This window comes from Apium graveolens, chromosome 8 (genome assembly GCF_009905375.1).
Source record: "Apium graveolens cultivar Ventura chromosome 8, ASM990537v1, whole genome shotgun sequence".
Taxonomy (NCBI): domain Eukaryota; kingdom Viridiplantae; phylum Streptophyta; class Magnoliopsida; order Apiales; family Apiaceae; genus Apium; species Apium graveolens.
This window is the reverse complement of record NC_133654.1, coordinates 24,581,108-24,603,418: the sequence shown is the minus strand read 5'-3', so window position 1 is coordinate 24,603,418 and position 22,311 is coordinate 24,581,108. Positions and strand designations below refer to the sequence as shown.

Genomic DNA, 22,311 nt, shown 5'->3' with positions numbered 1-22,311 from the left:
TTGACAATAAAGCCTCATTGTTTCTCTCTCTGTTTTTCGAGATAAGTTCTGGGTCCACTGTACTGATGAAACAAGGACTCAAGGAGACACAAGTTCAAAAATGAGATACCCAGCCCATTCTCTTTTGACATAAATTTCATTCATGAGCAGGTAGAAATATGGCTTACAGATTTGACATATTTAAAATTCAAACTGGCGGCCCAAATTTTCACAAAAAAAATAATATCAAAAGTTTGTGGTTGAATTTCTCTGTGCTAAAAGAAGATAGGTGAAATGCCTAAAGAAAATTTAAACAGATATCTTCTTCTATTGAGTTTTCGATCTTCCTATCACATTGATTTTTATAGATTTTATAGGTTCCCGAATTTCCACAACTACTCATCTCAAAAGTGAGATCAACACACTAATAACTGTATTGAATAACCAACTGTCACCTAAAATGCATATCAATCCTGTAATCAGCGCTGATTATCAACTACAGTTATTTGTTTTGCCACCATATCTCTTCATATAAAGTTCATCCTAAGTGGTCAAGTGTGCAAAAGCTGGAGCCACAACTTTACTGGATAAATGTCTACCGTTGTGCAACTTTGACAAGGGTAGTCCTGACTGAATTAAAGGTCAACCTTCACCTGTTTAATACTGGTAAAAAAATATGGAGCCCTAAACCAGCCTCTTACTCTTTGTAAATAAAGTTAACTGACAATTTATTTAAATTCATACAGATCTATGGGACACAATATATGCCAAAAGTTTGAAAAAAAAACATAGTGACAAAGATACGAAGTATTTTAATTAGAAGATACATATTTTTGCATTGCACAACTAGATTGATTAGCAAAGTATTTTTGCCTGAGACGCGCATATGGATACCCAATTCGCGAGATAAAGTGATCTGGCTTGGAAAAAGAAAGTATTTCATACCACACTTGATTGTTCTCATCTAGCTCAACTGAGAAACGTTCTTCACCAGCCTGTTTTCAAAAGAAACATATATTGCATTACCTCTATGTTGAAGATTAGACATTCAACAAAGTGCTTATTAATTGTATAATGCAGCTTAAATTGTTCAAGGTATTGTGCACAGTGCTAATTAATTATTACAGAAACTATAGAGTAATAGAGATGTACACATAAATTTAATGAATGATTTACTTGCAAAAGTTACAAAGTAAAATGTACTAAGCATGCAGATTTATCAAAGAATCCACAAAATGATAAGTCAAATTATATGCTTGGGTACTTAGGTACTGAACAAGATGAACCTCTTTTTGACAATAAAACTAAGCCGTATCTATTGGCATGAATAGATGCGCAGGATTTGCAGTGATTACATGCTTAGAACTTGAAAATAAGCACTAACCAGTAGGTGTCCTTTGAGGGTGCCGCTTCCAAAACTGAAAGATGCCACAGGCTTCTTAGCCATTTTCCTTTCATTAACAAACACAACTTGTAGAGGCATCATGATCCATGGTACAATCTCCTTCACACAAACACACAATTTCGCTCCTGTTTGGATTGGAGTCTTTGAATCAACAAAAGCCCAATCCATTCCAAAATGCCTGTAAACCAAAATTCCATATAATACAAAAATATCCTTTCATTTAAATTAGCTATTATGTAGAATTCTATTTACTCACTTCCATGTCTGCAGAGCAGTCTTGCCCTTCTCATAGGTATCACGCCCCGAACCCAGTAAAACTTTTGAGTGATTAACAAAGTAACCATCTTTCTTAAGCCCCTCATTTTCTCGAAGTGAAGAAACAGGCTTAACACTAGCTCCTTTATACTTACTATCATAGTTGAAAGCAAGAGACCTGGTATCGTATCATAACAAAGCAAAAAAAAAAATATCACACATTAAAATCATTCTTTCTTCATACTAATTAGTATAAAAGTTACCGTAATTGATTTCGACTTACTTGTTGATGCATGACTTCTGTTCTTCTGGTGATGGACAAGCCCAACGCAAGAAATCCATGTCAATCAAACACACCAACAAAATCACCTAAACCGTAAAAAAAGAATTAGCATTTAAATAGCCACTTAATCAATATTGCTAACTGGTTACTTAACATGACATCAAAGCTCTAGTAGGCCGGGGTCTCAAGTTCGACCCGCTGCAACCCCTAATATTCTCAAAATTTAATATGAGTGGCCGATTACTTAACAGATAAGTAACTATTATTATCAACTAAAATTCAGTGTTTTAACTACATAAATATCGAAATTCAGAAGTACAGGGTGTCAAAATAATTAACTTCAATACCACAAAATAGAAACGAACAATATTAGTTCAAAATTAGTAACTGATTTCAGGAGGGAAAATATTCAAATTGTATGCATTGTTACTATTATATTTCAGGTGTTTTAACAAGTATTTACAAAGGTAGTATAAATTGCACAAACAGATAAATATAAAGAATATTATTCACATATAAGCTGCTGCTTTTAACATATATAAGAGAGAGAGAGAGAGAGAGAGAGAGAGAGAGAGAGAGAGAGAGAGGTGAATGTAAGTACTGACCGGAAAATGTCACCGGAATGTAGAGAAGGAGCCCCGGCAGGTGAAATTAAACTGAATGGAGTTAAATAGAGATAACTGGCTGGTAAGTAACGGGTCGGGTCGGATCCAATTTATATGAAATATGTAAAGTCTAAACAAACAAAAGAAATATAAAAACACTCTCTCCGTTATACAACAAAATATGTAAAGTCTAAACAAACAATAGAACATTCCATTTATTATTCTCTCCGTCATTGTGATAGTCTTATGAGTTTCTTTCCGTCTTGATATCGTTCAGATTTTGAGAATTGTGAGAGTAGTAGTTTTGTGTGCATTATGGAAATTACAGAAGATATTAACAGGCATATGACAAATTTAGAGATTGAGGACGAGGAGAATGAAGAATTGATTTTCGGTGCAGAGGTGGAGGAGGTAAACCAGTATGAGCTTTACCTCGTGGGAAGGTTCCTTTTTGAGAAGTCGATCAATGACAGAGCAATGAAGATTAAATTAGCAGATATATAGAAGCCAGCCATGGGAGTAACTATTAAGGAGATAGAGCCTGGAATATATCTCTTCCAGTTTTATCATATAGAAGATCTAAATTGGGTGATGAATGGAGGCTCATGGTCTTTCGATAACATTATGTTGGTGTTGGCTACCATACCACCGGGTGAAAATCCTACAGAGGTTGTTCTGATATATGTTAATATATGGATTCAAATTTATGACTTGCCATCGGGTTTCATGACAGAGACGGTGGGTAAGCTACTTGGAAACTTCTTCAGGAAATTCTTGTTGTATGATTTGAAAAATGAAAGTAGCTTATGGAGGGATTGTATGCGCTTAAAGATCAAGCCGGATGTCAGGAAGCCATTGAAGAGAAAGAAAAAGATAACTGATAGGAAGGGTAAAGAGTTTGTAGTGCAGTGCAAATATGAGCGTTTGGGTGAGTTCTGTTTCATTTGTGGTATGATAACTCATACGGATAGATTCTGTAAGCAGTTCTTGGAGAGTCCAAAGGAAAACATTGTTAAAGAATGGGGAGCTTGGCTCCGTGCAACTCCGAGAAGATTGGCCAGACATACGAAAAGTAAATGGCTGCGGGACGACGGAGATGATGACTGGGAATTCAAAAATGGCAGGAATTATGGAAGCGTGAAATTAGGGAGGGTGGTTACAAAGACCAGTAATGAGAATAACAATCAGGGGAGAAATTTCAGGGGTAAGGATAAGGTTATCACAACAACTGCTCCATTTAAAATTTTTTAATTTGGAATTAGTCGCGGCAGAATTTCATCACAATGGGTCGGGTGAGGAAGAATTAGATGGGTTGACTATTGTGGAGAGGAAAAGGCGTAGAGAAAATAATCCAGCCCGTGAGATGAATTATCAGGAAAACACATCCCATGTAAAAGTCTATAATAACCTGGAGTTATATAGTACAGAGGCACCTCTTTCTGAAATGGATTGTGTTGCTTCTCAACAACTTGATCTGGCTACGCTTGCTAAGCAAGCTAGCCAAACGCCATGAATTTCTTAAGTTGGAACTGCCGAGGATTGGGAAATTCTCAAGCAGTTCGTGTTCTTCGGGACGTTGTTAAGTCTCGTAAACCTGATCTTCTTTTCTTTCAGAAACTCTTGTTCGTAGTGAAAAAATAAAAAATCTTAGTTCAAGTCTTGATTTTGTAAATAGTTTTGCAGTTGATTGTATTGGCAAGAGTGGAGGTCTTGCAGTGATGTGGAGAAGTACAGTGGTATGCACTATTGACAGCTCTTTAGTGAATCATATTGATGTGGTGGTTTTAAAGGATCAAATTCCGCATTGGCGCCTTACTTGTTTCTATGGCATCCCGGAGAGAAGTCGCAGAAGAGATTCATGGGATTTAATTAAGCAGCTTTCTTCTATTTCTGAAATGCCCTGGTGCATCTTTGGCGATTTCAATGATTTACTTTTTTAGAGTGACAAGGAAGGTGTGCATGACCATCCTCAGTATTTGATGGATGGATTTAGGGAGTCCATTGTTTAAAGTGGTATGATAGAGATTGATCTCAATGGAGGCCGTTTTACATGGGAGAAAGGAAAAGGAACAACTAACTAGGTACGGGAGCGTTTGGATAGAGCTTTTGCTTCAGATAATTGGTGGCACTTGCATACACTTTGTAAATTGAAGGTGCACCATACAGTGTATTCAGATCATGACCCAATCCACTTAGAGCTGCATAATATTGGCCTGACGAAAAAGGAATTCCGGTTTAAATTTGAAAACACGTGGCTTCGAGAACCGAATTTCCGTGGAGATGTTAAGGAGTATTGGGATAGTCTTCCTCGTATACAATTGTTACCTAAATTGATTTCTATGTCGACCTTCATGGCCAAATGGGGATGTAATTTTTTTACAAATTCAGGGACAAATTGCAAAAAAAAAAGGCAATTGTGAATACTCTGGCAGAAAAAACGGATGAAGATAGTATCAAAAATTATTTTTTAGAAAAGGATAAGCTTCACGATTTGATGTGGCATGAGGAAAGCTACTGGAAGCAACGTGCAAAAACCTTCTGGCTTGCTGAAGGAGACGCGAACTCTAAGTTCTTTCACAATTTTGCATCCACCAGGAGAAAAGCTAATTTTGTGTCGAAGCTGCAGACTGATGAGGGTACTATAACGAATGAATCTGATATGCACAATGTAGTTCTGGATTATTTTAGGGGTGTGTTTGGAGAAAGAGGTGCCACACTATCGATGACTGAGGAAAATATGGATCGTCTTGTGACAGATGAACCGAATGCCTCTCTAACGGCTGAGGTTTCTTTTGATGAGTTTACCAAGGCCGTGAAACAGATGCATCCTGACAAAGTTTCAGGACCTGACAGCTTAAACCCCGCTTTTTTCAGCAATTCTGGCCGAGTTTGGGTAGAGATGTGTTTGAAACTTGTAAAGGGTGGCTAAACCGGTGTAAATTCCCTGTTGAACTGAATGAGACAAATGTTGTCCTTATTCCCAAGAAGGAAAATGCTGAACGAATGACAGATCTCCATCTTATTGCCCTCTGTAACGTGCTCTACAAGATACTTGCAAAGGTCCTGGCTAATAGACTTAAAGTAATCCTCCCTGGAATCATCTGTGAGAACCAATCTGCCTTTATGCCCGGAAGAAATATAACTGATAACGTGCTTATGGCGTTTGAAATCATTCATCATATAAAGAGAAAACACTCTGGTGGTGTAGGTGAAGTAGCTCCAAAGCTTGATATGAGTAAATCATATGATAGGGTCGATTGGGATTTTTTGAACGCAAGAATGCACCAAATGGGTTTCTGTTCGAAGTGGACCCATAGGATAATGATGTGTGTAAAAATAGTGAATTATTCTTTTTGTTTTAATGGATCGATTATAGGTCCTATAAAGCCGAAACAGGGGTTGCGTCAAGGGGATCCTCTTTCCCCATATTTGTTCTTATTTTGTGTGGAGGGGTTATCTCGAGCTATAAATCAAGCAGAAGAAAGTAGCTATATTCATGGATGCAAAGTAAGTCGTTCAGCTCCGTCTGTTACACATCTATTATTTGCTGATGATAGCTTTTTATTTTTTAGAGCTCATAATAGGGAAGCAAATAAAATTAGAGAGATTCTTGATTTTTATGAACTTTCTTCTAGTTAAGCTGTTAATTATAATAAGTCAAGGGTGTTCTTTAGCTCTAATGTCCGCAGAGATAAACAAGTGGAAATTATGAATATGTTTGGGGTAGCAAATGATCTCTCTACTGGAAATTATCTGGGATTACCTTCGTTAGTAGGCAAGTCGAAAACAGATGTCTTTAGTTTCTTAAAGGATAGAATATGGAAAAGAGTTCACAGGTGAAATGTGAAGATGTTATCAAAAGCCGGCAAAGCTGTCCTTTTAAAAAATGTGGCCACTGCTATCCCATCGTATTGCATGTCATGCTTTCTGCTCCCAAAGAAATTATGCCAGAAAATTGAGCGCATTCTTAATGGTTTTTGGTGAAGTTCTTCGTCTACAACTACTAAAGGTATTCGATGGATGGCATGGGAGGGATTGAGTAATACAAAAGTAAAAAGAGGTTTGGGTTTTCGGAGCTTATATGGGTATAATTTAGCAATGCTGGGGAAACATGTATGGAATTTTATTCACAAACCTCATTCGCTAGTTGCTCGTGTGTTTAAGGCTAGGTAATATCCCAAGTCTCATATCTCAAGTGCAACTCGGGATGGAGGATCCAGTTTCATTTGGTCTGGTATATTTGCAGCGAAGGAGGAGTTAAGAAGAGGATTTAAATGGGTGGTGGGAAATGGCAGGGATATTACGATTGCTACAGGTCCTTAGGTTACAGGGGAAGATGGTTTTATGATTGATGTTGGTTCGAATATTGATGGTAGTATGAAGGTGGCTAATTTTTTTTATCAGAATTCTGAAGGGTGAGATAGAGAGAAAATCAGAGATTTATTTAGCGAACGAGATGCAGAAGCCATATTGCGTATGCGGATTCCTCAGATTAGTACAGTTGACGGAGTAGCTTGGGTTCATAATAAAAATGGTCAGTATTCTGTCAAATCAGGTTACAAGTTATGGCAAGAAAGTAATACTCAGCAACTGCCTCACGAGAATTCTAGTGGATGGAGAAAAATTTGAAAGATGCAAATTCCATCTAAGGTGAACTTTTTTCTATGGAGGGTTTGTAGAAATAATATTCCAGTTCGATCTACTCTGCAGAGAAGACATATTATGGTCCCTCTCATTTGCCCAATATGCATCACGGATGAAGAGCATCTTCGCTATGTGTTTTTTGATTGTGAGTTTGCCTCACAGTGCTGGCAATATGAAGGTTTGTCTTTTAATATGGGGGAGGTTGAAGATGTGTCGACTTGGTTACTGAACAAATTGGCGTCTGAAAGTCAAGACCAAGTTACTAAAGTAGCTATGATCCTCTGGGCCATATGGTTCTTTCATAATAAAAAGGTATGGGATGAGAAGAGTGTCACGCCTGGTTTTGCAGTAGACTAGGGACTGAAACAGCTTAATGACTGGAAAAAGACTGTGTCCCAGGTTCAAAATTTCCAGCAAGTGAATACTCCAGCTAACAACAGAGAGAATGTTAAATGGGTTAGACCAGGGTGAGGAAAGTTCAAGGTTAATGTTGATGCAGGCATTGTTGAAGAGTCGACTTGTTTCACCATAGGAATGCTTCTTAGAGATCACACAGGTTTCTTCTTGGAGGGTAGAACTATGAAGCTCAACAAGACAGTTTCGGTTATGAAAGCGGAGACAACTGGAATTGAAGAAGCTATTTTATGGATTACTTCTAAAGGTATTACAGACATCTGCATTGAGTCTGGCTCTCTCTTGGCAGTGCAAGCTATCAGGGGTACTACTGTGTTTTATTCGGAAGTTGGTCATAGCATTAATGTTTGCAGGTCAATTTTAGCTGGTAGAAGTGATATTTTTGTTCAGCATGTGAGAAGATTAGCTAATAGGGCAGCCCATTATATGGCTCATATCCCTTGTGAGCTAAATTCAGTTATGAATGTTATGAATCCTTCGCGAAATGTGTTGGATTCGGTGATGCGTATTTTGAGTAATAAAATGTTCGTTTTCTTCAAAAAATACAACATTCGATTTTTGAACCGGGTTTTATTCGAACTTTAAAATACCCTATTTTTTTAAAAACGGATCAGACTGGTCTTTTTTAAAAATCCGGTCGGGCCGAGCCCGACTTCCTAAGAAATATACGGTCCGTTTTAGGTCTGCGGGCCGGATCAGATCGGGTTCAAACGGACTTTATCCAGGTTTTTATTTATATTATAAATATTATTTTTATATATTATAAGTCGAACTATGAGTAGTTTAAATACTGGAGAAAATAATATCATGATATATCAGATAGAGTAGTTTAAACACCGTAATAAATAATTAGTTTTCAATATAATAAATAATTATAATAATACAATTATTTATAACAATTTGTATTCTCCAAAATCTGGTTTGTTCGGCTAGTTATTAGTGTCAAACAAAAGTTTGTGAGTTGTAATTACTATGTATGCACAATGCATTTTTGATGCACTATACTGCCTAATTCGTAAATTCTCTATAGTCACAAACTATATAAGATAAAATTAAAAATTTAAATAGGACATCATTTGTAATTTATAACAATAAAATCCGGTTGCAATCACAACTAATTTAGTAATTATCTTTAATACCTTTTAATTTGACGAAAAAAACAGAAAATCTTAATAAAATAAGTCAGACAAATAATCATATACATCTTAATTGTTTCTAATATTATAATATATTTTTTTAAAAATTATAAAAAGTATTGTATATTTTCAAATTTTATATAAAAAACGGTTTTTTAATCGGGTTTTTCAAAAAGTCCGGGGTTTTATCCGGGCCGAATCGGGCATTTTTTTAAAAATATTAAAAGTATTGTATAATTTCAAATTTTACATAAAAACGATTTTTTAATCGGGTTTTTCATAAAGTCTGGAGTTTTATCCGGGCCGAATCGGGCTTTTATCCGGAATTTTTTAAATCCGTACTTTTAACCGCGCTTTGTTAAATCCGAATTTTTATCCGGATTTTTCGAATTTTGGGTCTGGCCGGATTTTGGAGAAAAAGGAGGTTAATATAAGGCCCATGGGTCGGGCCGTACTGGACTTAGCTTTTATCAGAATCGGACTTTTCGGATTTTTTTCGTATTGGGCAGAATTTCGGATTTCGGATTTTGTAAGATCCACCAGTTGCATTTCTTTGCTTAACTAAAAAAACTGGTTGCACTTCTTCTAGAACAGTCCCTTTGGAACACCAACTTTGAAAATTTGAACAATTTGAGAGGTTCCAATAATTGGTTTTATGACATTGCAAAAAGGTATATAATAAATTATTAATTTGATTTTACTTAATCGGGTTCAAATTTTATATCCATATGATATCTTTTTTTATGTATTCTCTGTTAACGTTTATATATATTCGTTTATATTATATATAATATTAATAAAAATGTTAAATTTTTTTTTTTACTTCCAACTTTTATTTTTATTTAATTTATAACAATATATTAAACTTTATATTTTAAATTTTGAACTCTATTATTAACTTTTTATATATATTGCAAAATATTGTAAGATTATTTTATAAAATTTTGGGTCCGAAATTCGATTCACGATCCTAACAAATTTTGAATATAAATTTATTAATTAGAATTTTGGTATTATTTAAAATAATAAATGAATATGAATACAAATACAAGCTTAGATTAAGTCAAACCAAATTTGATTTATTAACACCCATGCTTTGTACCTAATAAAAATTTAATGCCCTGAATTTTCTTTTTAGAGAATCTTACAATCACAAGATCCTCTTCTCTTTGTATGATTAAAAATACATTATTTTGTGAAAAATAAATTAGCAAGTAAATGGATAAGTTTGACATGTCATTTTCAATCTAACTTGCAAAGTTGCAAACCTAACTTTACACCAATATATTTTTTTACTACAAGCGTGAGAAACATGACTGGAGTACGAAGAATCTGCCGATTAGTTTAGATTATTTGTCAAAGAAGCTGGTTGAAACTTGAAATTCAAAGTAACGGAGCCCAAATTTGTCAGTGAGACTTAGATTACTTACAATGTAACTTCGTGGCCCAACTAAAACATAATTCCTAATCTTCATTTTTCTTGGTCCAACACAAAATTAGGCAACTAAGAATATGTTTAGGTTGTTAAATATTTTTTTTATCGTAGTTAACCCGCAACCGCTATCTTTTCGGTGCGTACTGGTTAATTCTACGGACTCACGCAATAGTCTGCAAATCACGTGAACCAAGGTAAACCGTATTTAAGCGACATACTCTGACTCAGGAGACATAATCATAAATTCTCCTCCCATGAGATTCGAACCTGTGACCAAGAGAATAGTTATCCCCTCTTTAACCAGCTGAGCCAACCCTTGCGGCCTAGGTTGTTAAATATTGTTGTGCATTAAAAAAAATATCCGTGAAAAAATTGTTAATCGAAAAAATTAGATCATTGTTTAGTAATATTTTCGATATGCATATGTTTTGAGGTAAAAAAATTAAAAAAATATAATATTTTCAATTAGGTTTGATGGTCAAATCTCGCAAAAATTGAAAATCAGTTTTGTTCAGAAACATGGGAAACATGTTTTCTCTAAAACCTTTTTGGTCAAAAATATTTATTAGATTAACAATTTTAAAATTTTACCTAACAATTTTTTAATTATTTTTCAACCAAAAAAATTACTATAGATGTCTGCAACATCAATGCAAACGCACTCTAAGCATGTCTACATATATTATATCAATGTCATATAAATTTATTATATTTGAGTTTACATATATTTTGGTTTTAATTTGAAAATAATTAATTGACATGGCGAGCAAGTATTCAATTCATATTTTAGAGTATTTATAACACTCCATTGATTTCAAATGATTGTTGATTTTGGCTACGTAGATTTTAGCGGAGTTGTTGAATAAATCTCATAGACACTTGCTGATTAGAGTATTGATTTCTAAAAATCCATCAAAATCTCTTGGATTTTGCTAAGATTTATGAAAATATAAAATACATTAGTAAATCCATCAAAATCTACAATTTTATAAAATACAAAAAAAAATCCATGGACTTTTTAATACCACCAGATTTTATTGGATTTTTTTAAATCTAAATTGAATACCACCTGATTTTAATGGAATTTTCATAATCTAAATTGAATACCCTCAGATTTTAAAAGACTTTTTTAATCCCCATTGAATATCATCATATTTTAAATAATTTTTGAGAATTCAAATTGAATACCCTAGAATTTTCAAAATCCAAAAAAAACTTTTTAAAATCCTAGTTGAATACACCTCTCCTAGATACATGTCAAATTAACAAGAATTTTTATTTGAAATATTTGGATAATTACAAAATACCGGTTATAACACTACAATTTTTTTATGATGTGAAATTCTTGTAATAAATTTTAATTCAGGACTGAGTCAAACGACACTAATGTGTTACTTATCCCCCAAGAAATATAATACATATAGTATAAAGGACTTACGTCCAATTTGTTTTATGCAAAATTTTATATAAGATTATGACGAGAGTGTTGACAATTCGTTTTAAAAATATCCTTCATATGATGTTATCAAAAAAATTATTAATTTTTGTCACGGACAACATATAGTGTCATCTTATGTTTGCAGATAATAGCTTTTTTTTAAGTTACTAAAGAGGGGATTATACAATCTCAATCTCAAATCGACTAAACTAGATGGTGAGAGATTGCATAATCTTGTTTATGTCCAATTCAATGAAAAGCTAGCACAGAAAGAAGAACAATATGAATGATAAGCGTGATGTTTTGTTAGCCAGTGACGCAATTATGACACTAGAAGGCAGTGACGACGAAAAAGAAGTTCCACAAGATTCAAACACTGGTGTGGATGTGGATTATAATGTAGGTGAATTTGTTAAACTACCCCGTGTCGATTCTAAAAGAGTTGTAAGCGAGCTTGATGAGGATGATTTTGTGTCTGAGGAAGAAGTGAACGACGAAATCATATTTGATGAATCTGATCAAGGGATATTGTTAGGTATGAACACAACACAGAGGGGGGTGAATGTGTTTTGGCTTAAATATTTGATTTTTGATCGACTCAGGCTTTAGCAGTTGGTTGTTACCAATGACTTAGTAGAGTAGATGTTAAATATAAATAACTGTGCATATATATAAAACAAAGATCTTCAAAACTCACTTAATTTTATATTAAAAAGCAAACAGTATTTTGCTACAAAATCTCTAAGTTCTTGTTTTAGAACTTAGCTTCTTTTTTGAGAGAGAACACACAATTTTCTATCTAGATTGTTACATTTAACTAGAGGACCAGTGTTAACTTTATAACTCAGTTAACTGCTGGTTTGCATAGTGGATAATAAACATGTTGTTAGTTTTTCTAAACTGTCACTTGTCATTTCTATTTATAGAAAAGCAAATCTTCCATTTCTGGCTTAGCATATCTTTAGCATCCCGTATTTACTTTAATCTCCTCTTTCAGTTAATCTTTGTCATTGATCTTGCACATCTCTCAAGCTGCTTTTTGTAGACTTGTCAATCCAGCTGTGTGAAGTGTTTGTTGATCTGCAACCTTGGATATTAAACTGTTTTGCAATTCTGTACTTAGAGAAATTTCTTCACTTCGAGATCTCCAATTAAGCTGTAGAGAACTCGACATCTCGATAGGCGTGTTGGCTTGTCGATATCTCTGAAACTTCATTGATGTCTTGACTTATCGACAACTCTGAGTTCTCTAGTGAATTTTGGTTTATCGATAACTCAGAGTTCTCTAATGGACTTTGGCTTATCGATAACTCAGAGTTCTCTAATGAATGTATACTTGTCGATATCTCTGAGTTCTCGAATGGGTATCTGACTTATCGATATCTCCAATAGCATTTCCTGAGTTCTCGATAGGCAATTCCTGAGTTCTCGAATGACTATTCCTGAGTACTCGATTGGTCTTTCTGAGTTCTCGAACGACTTCTCTATAACACTAATTCTGTGACTTGTAGAGATCTTGACTTAGAATATTTTTCACCAAACAGAATTATTCAACTCCAAGCTTCTTCATAATCCTTCTGAGGCATGACCTTCTTGATCTTCTTCCAGATAGAATTCTTAGGCTTGACACTGTTTAGAGAAAAATGCTCCAGTCTGCTCCATTTACATTTTACAGACATTAAGTGTTACAAGTATGAATTACATATTAAGGTTACAATACAACTAATCTTAGGGTTGTTAGTATAACTTAGTCTTGTTATGATACAGGCATGTCTTGCACAACAATCTCCCATAATTTGTGAGAAGATTGTTTATCACAAATTCATGTCTGTTAACAAGACTAACCCCAAGTTAAAGAATGAAAATAAAACAATATAAAAGCTGATACAACACTTGTACATTGAATATTTGACAGTTTACAATAATTAAGTAAAGACTGAGCTGTCTGATCCTTTCTCAATTATGTTCTTAATCTGCACAAGTACTTCCAATTCTTCTAGGATGGAGGTGTCAGTTAGAGCCTCTATTAGTTTCAGCAAATCTGGCTTAGGATAACTAGCTAACATCCCTATCTTGTATCTTGACAAAGAGCCAGTTTTTACATACAGAAATTTTTCATCCTTTGATATTCTGCTCTTGCCTGCTGCCTTCAATTCTTCTGATCTTCTGATATACTCAGATCATAGATGTTGATGACATTACTAGTTCCAGTAATTTTTGACATCATCTATTATATATTACAATCTCCCCCAACTTGTTCATTATGAAATTATGCACAAATCCTGATTGATGATGTCAAAACTTTATCCAAATGCAGAAACTAAAACCAATCTTCCCATCAGGTCTTCTTTTGTTGAGTTGCATTTAGATTTATTCAACATCCTTTAGCTGTTTTGGTATTTAGATATATTCTCCCCCTTTTGACATTATCTCCAGGAAGAAAGATCCAGCTAAATGCACATTGTTCAAGCTGCTGTCATTGTCCATTTGGAACACTGTCTGCAGCTTCAAGCTTCACTGAGATTCATGGTGATGAGTTTATCAAAAAAATAGAAGTTTCACTTAGATCTGTAGAAAAAGTCTGTTAGTGATAAAAGTCCTAAGCTCTCTGTTCTTTTGAATAAGTAGTCTCACCAATTCTCACTGCACTAGTCTCATGACGTTTGAGAGTCAGAGTTCCCTCATAAGGATTACTAAATCCATACATTCATCTACCTCTCCTTTTGCCAGGAAGGATCCTGCCTCTCTTATTCTTTGTTTTTCACTCAATCTTTTCTCTTATCCTCACATGAAAGGCTCAAATGTTGTTTGATCTACAGAAATAAGAGGTGGCTGAGAAGAGGTAATCTGTGATCATATGATTAGAGGAAGACCATATAGGGCTAATCATACTCATTTCACCAAAAAAAATGAGTGCATAAACATCTATGACTAGGGTCACAGTTTGACTCACAGATTGCTCTGTGGTTGTGACAGTGTGTTGTCCACCACATGTAGTGGGAACCTCCATTGGAATTGGAGAGAATTTGACTGGGTTATTGTCATGTACACCAACCTCAAACCTTTGTGCACCTTGCAGAGCACTGTCACATAAATGTGATAAGATTGCCCTTCTTATGACATTGTCATAGGCAATTGTTCTTCTAGCTTTGACTGCTAAGACAGCTTCTGCTAGAGTTATGAGGGGAGTTGTTCCTTTTTAAGGAACCTCCAATTGGATTGGAGAGGATTTAGATAGCTCCCCCTCAGGAGTACTACCCTCAAACCTTTCAGTCTGTGAAGACTGTTTGTGCACATGAAGGTGCAAGAGAAACACTCATGAAATATTCAGTAAACTGATAAATTTTCATGTTTGGTGGATTCTTTTCTCAAACAACAGAACAATCTGAAGATCATCATGAAATTATTGTCCTTTTGTAAAACATGTGGCTTTTGAGAGTCACCTGAGTGGGATTGTGTTTGAGTTTGTGTTTGTGTTGCTGTGCCTAGGTAAACCACATTTTGGTTTTGAAGTGTTTTAGCTGCAGGTTTAGCACTAATACATGTGAATTGATTATTTGAATTCCCTGTTGATGTCTTGAATTAGACCTGTAATGCATTGAACAACCGTATCTCTTTGGAGTTTTATTAGACAAATACATTGAAGATATTTTAGTTGCAATCATTATTGCAGAGAAGACAAAATTTAATATAGATATAAGCACATAGTAATTATTACACAAACAAGAGATTTCAAGACAAGAATCAGAACTTTAATTAAAGATGGAAACATAGTACATTAAGACATAGATTTAACAAGTAAATCCTAATCCTAACTACTCTAATTCAGACTACTTCTCCTCGGCCTCCAACCTCCTTGCCCTGCGCTGGTAAGCTCTGGGCATGGAGTATGCAAGAGAGATGATCCTCTCCTGCAACTCCAAAGCAGAAAGGCGTTGCTGCTCAGCCACCCTGGCTCGTCTCTCCTGCTCGAAAGAGGCTTCCATTTCAAAGAAAAGAATGTTGATTTGATCATTCCATGAGAGTTCGTAAAAGAATTCAAGTGGAATATCAAAGGGGCTGTAAACAACCCCCTTGAGACAGACACGAAGTCTGATAGGATCAAAATACACTAGATCATCATCCAAATTATGGACCGGTTGGTAAGCTCCATGAATAAGTCTGTAAAAAACTGGGCCATCCATTTGAGTGAGAGAGAGAGAGAGAGGAACAGGAGGTGAGTTGAAATTTGATGTTTGTTGAGAGTAGGAGAGTGATAAGTGATAAAGAGTGAAGCGTTTTAATTTATAGAGGGAGTAAAGATAGAAACCAAGAGACTCTTGAGTTGCCCGGATAATAAGAGTAATAATCAAATAAGCATACTTGACAGCTAGAAATGATTAGTAACTATTCCCCATGCAAGTACTCAAGAATATTAGTTTATTTTAAAGAGTAACTATTCCCCATGCAAATAAGCACGTACTCCCTACACAAAAAGTAACTCACCCTATCAGCAATCCGTCAGATAAATTTATCACTATCAGCATACTCAAAACAACACAAATAATGTCCTAGTCTACTAACATTGGGCTAACATATTTCCACGTAAGCAAGAAATCATATAAGCATGTAAATGTGTCAATAAGTCAGAGAAATTAGAGACAAAGTATGTCAAAAGTATTTTTATGAACATAATTTATGAATTAAATTTGTTCAGTTTTTCATACTTTTTGCTTCTTTTGATCTGTTATTTATTAAGTTCATATACTAGAGATATGAAGTAATAAATATTCAGATTACTTAGAACTTTGAGAAATTCCAAGTTAAGATTAATCGAGAAGTCTGTGTATTTATAGAAAAAATAAAATACTTATCGAGAAGTCAAATAACCGTTTGATATTAAACTTATCGAGAAGTAATTTTGAACTTGAAAAAGTTACATTCGATAAGTCATTTTATTAATTCTTTTCGAGAACTAAGAAATGATTTATCGAGAACTTTGATAAATGCCCAGTTTGTCCGAAAGTGGACTACGAATGATTCTAATTTATTTGAATTGAATCAAATTAAAATCAGAATAAATTTTCCAAAAGTATTTGTCTAAAATAATTTATTGAATTAAATTATTTTAGTTCTGAGTTATTGATAAGTCTCAAAATAACCTTGTCGAGAACTCTGTTGATTAACACTATTAGAGAACTATACATGATCTTATCGATAAGTCATAGTAGAGCTTATCGAGAAGTCATTCGAGAAGTCTGTAAAAAGACTTATCGATGACTCACTCGAGAACTCTAAAATGACTTGTCGATAAGTCATTTTGACTTATCGAGAACTCAGTTCTCTATACCTTTGAGTATTGTTTTTCTGCTTTGTGCTAATTTTACACATTTAAGATGTAAATTAACAACTAAGCAGTTTACTTAGAATTTAGAAATATTCTAAGTTAATTTTTGAGTTTTTAAGAAAGATAAATATACAGAGATTCTGAAATATTTATAATTCATATTTCAGTTAATTTCCAATTAAATCAAACTAGGTTGATTTATCAGAAATTAATCTGCTGCAACACATTAGCTGAGTTATTGCCTTAGAATGAAGAATTGAGCATTCCAATTTCACTCACAAGTCTAGTGAAGGTTGCTTCATCCAAAGGTTTAGTAAAAATGTCAGCTAATTGTTTCTCTGTTGGAACAAAAATGAGCTCAATGGTACCATTTGCAGCATGTTCCCTGAAAAAATGGTACCTAACATCAATGTGCTTTGTTCTAGAATGATTAACTGGATTAGCTACTATAGATATGGCACTGGTATTGTCACACATAATAGAAATTTTGTGTAACACTAGACCATAGTCCATTAGCTGATTTCTAATCCAAAGCACCTGAGCACAACAACTTCCAGCAGCTATATATTTAGCCTCAGCTGTGGAAGTTGACACAGACTGTTGTTTTTTACTATACCAGGATATAAGTCTTTGACCAAGAAATTGACAGCTTCCACTAGTACTTTTCCTATCAACCCTGCATCCAGCAAAATCTGCATCTGAGTATCCAACAGCTTCAAAACCAGTTCCCTTAGGATACCATAATCCTAAGTTTGAAGTTCCCTTTAAGTATTTGAAAATCCTTTTTACAGCCATCAAATGTGATTCCTTTGGATTGGCTTGAAATCTGGCACATAGACAAGTAGAAAACATGATGTCTGGTCTACTAGCAGCCAAATAAAGCAATGATCCAATCATCCCTCTGTAGCTTAAAATATCCACACTTTTGCCTTTCTTGTCTTCATCCAACTTGGTTGCAGTAGACATTGGTGATGCTGGTGAGCTATCCACCATACCAAATTTCTTCAATAAGTCATTCACATATTTGGTTTGGCTGATGAAAATACCATCACTTCTTTGACTAACTTGAAGGCCAAGGAAGTAACTCAATTCTCCCATCATGCTCATTTCATACTCACTCTGCATTAGCCTAGAGAATCTTTGACAAAGCTTTTCATTAGTAGATCCAAAGATGATATCATCCACATAGATTTGAACTAGGATCATATCTTCACCATGCTTCTTGTAGAAGAGAGTCTTATCAATAGTACCTCTGGTAAAGCCATGTTTGAGTAGAAATTCTGACAGTGTGTCATACCAGGCTCTAGGTGCCTGTTTCAGTCCATATAGAGCCTTGAGTAATTTGTAAACAAAGTTAGGGAATTCTAGATCTTCAAAGCCAGGTGGTTGTTGCACATAAACTTCTTCTTCTAGTTCACCATTAAGAAAGGCACTCTTGACATCCATTTGATACACCTTGAAATTTGAGTGTGCAACAAATGCCAGAAAAATCCTTATTGCTTCTAGTCTTGCAACATGAGCAAAAGTCTCATCATAGTCAATTCCCTCTTCTTGTGAGTAGCCTTTAGCAACCAGCCTTGCTTTGTTTCTAGTAACAATTCCATTTTCATCCATTTTGTTCCTGTACACCCACTTAGTTCCAATTATGCTTCTGTTCTTTGGTACATGGACTAATTTCCACACTTTGTTTCTCTCAAACTGATTCAGCTCCTCCTGCATAGCACATATCCGATCAGGATCCAATAGGGCTTCTTCAGTTTTCTTGGGCTCTACTTGAGATATAAAACATGCATGTAGGCATTCATTAGCAGTTGCACTTCTAGTTCTCACACCAGCTGAGGGGTCACCAATAATAGCTTCTACTGTATGACTCCTATCCCACTTTCTAGTGTGTGTCTGTTGACTGGTGCCTTCATCATTTTCTTCAGTATTACCATGAATGTCATTTCCATTCTCTCCTTCTCCCCCTGAGTTTGTGCCATCAAATTCAGGTGTCTGAAGAGAGCTTTCATTCCCATGATTTTGTTCAGAAGTCTCTTCATTTGTCATTTATTGTGCCACAACTTCATCCTCCTCATCAGAATCACTATCAATGGTTAGATTCTCAAATGCAAGGGCTTCAGCATCATTTACATCAAGGCATTCCAAGCTTGGACACTTGTCATCATCAAAAGTCACATCTGTGTTTTCCATCATTTTCTTTTGATCAATCACATAAACTTTGTAGGCTGTTCTTTCCAATGAATATCCCAGAAAAATTGCTTCAAAAACTTTAGTGTCAAATTTTCCCACATATTCAGATTTGTCTTTTAGAATATAACACTTGCTTCCAAACACATGTAGATGCTTCACTGTAGGCTTCCTGTTAGACATGATTGAGTAGGGTGATTTGCCATGAGCTTTGTTGATGAGATATCTGTTTTGGGTGTAGCATGCAGTATTAACAGCCTCTTCCCAAAAACTAGTTGGCAACTGAGCATCTTGTAGCAAAGTTCTAGCAGCTTCAACCAATGTTCTATTTTTTCTCTCAACTACTCCATTTTGTTGAGGTGTTCTAGCTGCTGAAAATTCTTGAACAATGCCTTTGCTTTTGCAGAATTCACTTAATGTTGAGTTTCTGAATTCTGTTCCATTATCACTTCTCAATCTTTTCACACTAACTTTTCCTTCAGCTTGCTTCTCAATTTTCTTGATGTGCTTAATTATAATGTTTGGAGTTTCATCTTTAGAGTACATGAACTCAACCCAAGTGTATCTTGAAAAATCATCAACCATAACAAGGGCATATTTGTTCCTTAAAATGGACAAGACATTTACTGGCCCAAACAAATCCATGCGAATAAGTTGCAGAGGTGCACTTATGGAATTCACAGATTTTGATTTGTGATTTGATCTTTTCATCTTTCCTTTCTGACAAGCTTCACAAAATTCCAGTTGAGCAAATTCCAGACTGGGCATGTCTCTCACAAGCTCCTTCTTGATTAAGGTGTTGATTGCTTTGAAATTCAGGTGAGATAGCTTCTTATGCCATAATTTGCTTTGCTCTTCTGATGCCTTGGTGTAGAAATATCATACTCCATCCTTATTTGTTGAGTCTAAGTCTGCAACAAACAAGTTTCCCTTTCTTACTCCTTTAAGAGCAATTTTACCAGTCTTTTTGCTAATAAAAGCACAATCTTCTTTGTTGAAAACAACTTGAAAACCTCTGTCTGCAAATTGACTAACACTTAGGAGATTTACTTCTAATCCAGCAACTAGTGCTACATCTTTAATGACAATATTTCCAGAAACAATCTTGCCATATCCCATTGTGAATCCTTTGTTATTGTCTCTAAAGGTCACCAAAGGGCCAGCCATCTCCTCAAATTGTGATAGCAGGGCCTTATCACCTGTCATATGCCTGGAATATCCACTATCAGTGATCCATATGACCTTCTTTCCTTTGCCCTGCACACAATGAGGATTAATTGTGTTTAGCTACCCAAGCTGTGTTGGGCACTTTCTTCTTGTTAGCTGATTTTGCAGAAGTAGAATGAGAATTTTGAGATAAAATGGAATTCATAGACTGTTGAGCATTTTCCCTTTCAGATACAGAACCAATTTTTGATTCTATGTGATCAATTCTCAATTTGTGACAACTCTTCGTCACTTTCATGTTACAGGGAATGCAGTCAAACTTGTCACATAATGAATAGGGATCATTAACCTTAGCTTCATTGTACTTGCAGACTCCTTCAGGTGAATTGCTAACAGTCTTTTTACAAAGATGAGTTAGGTGATTCATTGATCCACAATTCTCACACCTCTTTCTAGGAGCATATGCAACATAAGCAAAATTATTGCTTTTGTTTATCCCAATCTTTCCATTTTTATTCTTCTTTTTCTTTTTGACCTGTTCAGCTTTAATCTCCTTCACAGGCTCCTTAGTTTCTTGATTGGCTTTTGGTGTTTCAACAGAGATGGAAGACTGAGTTATCTCATCATTTTTCTTTTTCTTGTCCTCATCATCTATCTCATGTTTGATGATCAACTCTCTTCACTGAAGTTCACTTCACGTGCCTTGAACAAAGGTGATTCAACTTTCTTCAAAATAATTGGAACATCTTCAGTGTAGTTGATTTTCCTTTGTCACTAACAGACTTATTTTTGTTGTTCAAACCCTCATAATCAAGACCAATGGCAATGTTTGCACATGGCTTGTTCTTTTCATGATATTGGCCAATCAAATCAGAAGCATTTTTAAAGGATTTCAGCTTCACTTCATTCTTCTCTAGCCTTTCTCTCAATACTGCTTCAATTTCACTTGCACACTTTAATTTGTTCTTTAAGTATGCATTTTCTTGCCTAGCAGCATCAAGCTCAACCAGCAACAATTCAGTCTCTTGTTTTTCACTCTCAAGTTTTTCATTGATCTTTTTCAATCTGCTAACTTCCTCATTTGTAGCAACCATGCTTGTATGAATGTGGAACATTTTTTTGCTCATCTTTTCAACAGTTTCCTTATATTGACTCACATTTAAATCAATTGTGGTAAGAGTTGGTATCTGTGATTTAGATGATGAAGAGTCTCCTTGCTCCAAGGCCATGAGTGCATAGTTTCCAACTTCTTCATCCTCATCATTATCTGAATCATCCCAGCTCTTGCCCTCAGCAATATAAGCTTTCCCTTGTTGCTTCTTTAGAAGAGCATCATACTTTGCTTCCAATTCAAGATACGCTTTGTCTTTCTTTGCCTTCTTGGGTTTCCTACATTCTGTAGCAAAATGGCCCAACTCATCACAATTAAAGCACCTTATGTTTGATCTATCAACGGATCCAGTCTTGTAGCCATTTTTGCTATCAGGAGTGTACTTCCCTTTTCCTTTCCAGCTGTTGTCTTTGTTGAAGGACTGTCCTTTGCTCTTGAAAAATCTTGGTTTCTCCACTCTAATGTTAGAGAATTTTCTAGCCAAGTAAGCCATTGATTTGTCTAGCTCATCAAGTTCATCAAGAGTGTAGAATTCATCTTCTTCATCCAATTCCAGTATGACTTGCTCTTTAGTGTCATTGACTCTTTTCTCACTTGTAGAAACTTCCGGAGTTTGGGATCTTTGCTCATCATTAGAGGTCTGGCCATCATTCACAATTAGTGCACTTGAGCCGTCCAGTACATATCCTTGACCAGCCCTTAATGATTTCTTTTGAATCATTTCAAGTTCATAAGTTTTCAGAACCCCATAGAGCACTTCCAGTGTGATTCTACTCAAATCCCTTCCTTCTCTGATTGCAGAGATCTTTTGTTCCAAATGGTCAGGGAGAGTGAGTAAGAACTTCAAATTCACTTCTTCGACATCATAAAATTTATCATGAAGCTGCAAGTCATTTATCAGCTTATTAAACCTTTCAAACACA

The 22,311-nt window shown here is 35.2% G+C and overlaps 2 protein-coding genes across 2 annotated transcripts; one reads left to right on the top strand and one right to left on the bottom strand.

Annotated features, from left to right (window-relative positions):
• Window positions 1-682: 682 nt before the first annotated feature.
• On the bottom strand, window positions 683-2,658 carry LOC141677451 (UPF0548 protein At2g17695). Its single transcript, XM_074483394.1, has 5 exons — window positions 2,528-2,658; window positions 1,923-2,008; window positions 1,641-1,817; window positions 1,364-1,562; window positions 683-974 (listed from the first exon to the last, which is right to left on the bottom strand). The coding sequence occupies exons 2-5, from the start codon at window positions 1,979-1,981 to the stop codon at window positions 792-794; spliced, it is 618 nt and encodes a 205-aa protein (XP_074339495.1). The 5' UTR covers window positions 1,982-2,008; window positions 2,528-2,658; the 3' UTR covers window positions 683-791.
• Window positions 2,659-5,530: 2,872 nt separating this feature from the next.
• LOC141679415 (uncharacterized) lies at window positions 5,531-7,528 on the top strand. Its single transcript, XM_074485917.1, has 5 exons — window positions 5,531-5,819; window positions 5,904-6,034; window positions 6,185-6,363; window positions 6,514-6,696; window positions 7,207-7,528. Exons 1-5 carry the CDS (start codon window positions 5,531-5,533, stop codon window positions 7,526-7,528), a joined length of 1,104 nt encoding a protein of 367 aa, XP_074342018.1.
• The last annotated feature ends 14,783 nt before the right edge of the window (window positions 7,529-22,311 follow it).

Excerpts from the sequence above, each read along its gene's own strand:
- LOC141679415 (XM_074485917.1), top strand. The coding sequence starts at position 5,531 with ATGACAGATCTCCATCTTATTGCCCTCTGTAACGTGCTCTACAAGATA. Across the intron at positions 5,820-5,903 it reads CGCAAGAATGCACCAAATGG|GTCCTATAAAGCCGAAACAG; the intron begins GTTTCTGTTCGA and ends GATCGATTATAG. Across the intron at positions 6,364-6,513 it reads ATATGGAAAAGAGTTCACAG|TTCTTCGTCTACAACTACTA; the intron begins GTGAAATGTGAA and ends TTTTTGGTGAAG.
- LOC141677451 (XM_074483394.1), bottom strand. The coding sequence starts at position 1,981 with ATGGATTTCTTGCGTTGGGCTTGTCCATCACCAGAAGAACAGAAGTCA. Across the intron at positions 1,818-1,922 it reads CAGAAGTCATGCATCAACAA|GTCTCTTGCTTTCAACTATG; the intron begins GTAAGTCGAAAT and ends ATACGATACCAG. Across the intron at positions 1,563-1,640 it reads ACTGCTCTGCAGACATGGAA|GCATTTTGGAATGGATTGGG; the intron begins GTGAGTAAATAG and ends TTTGGTTTACAG.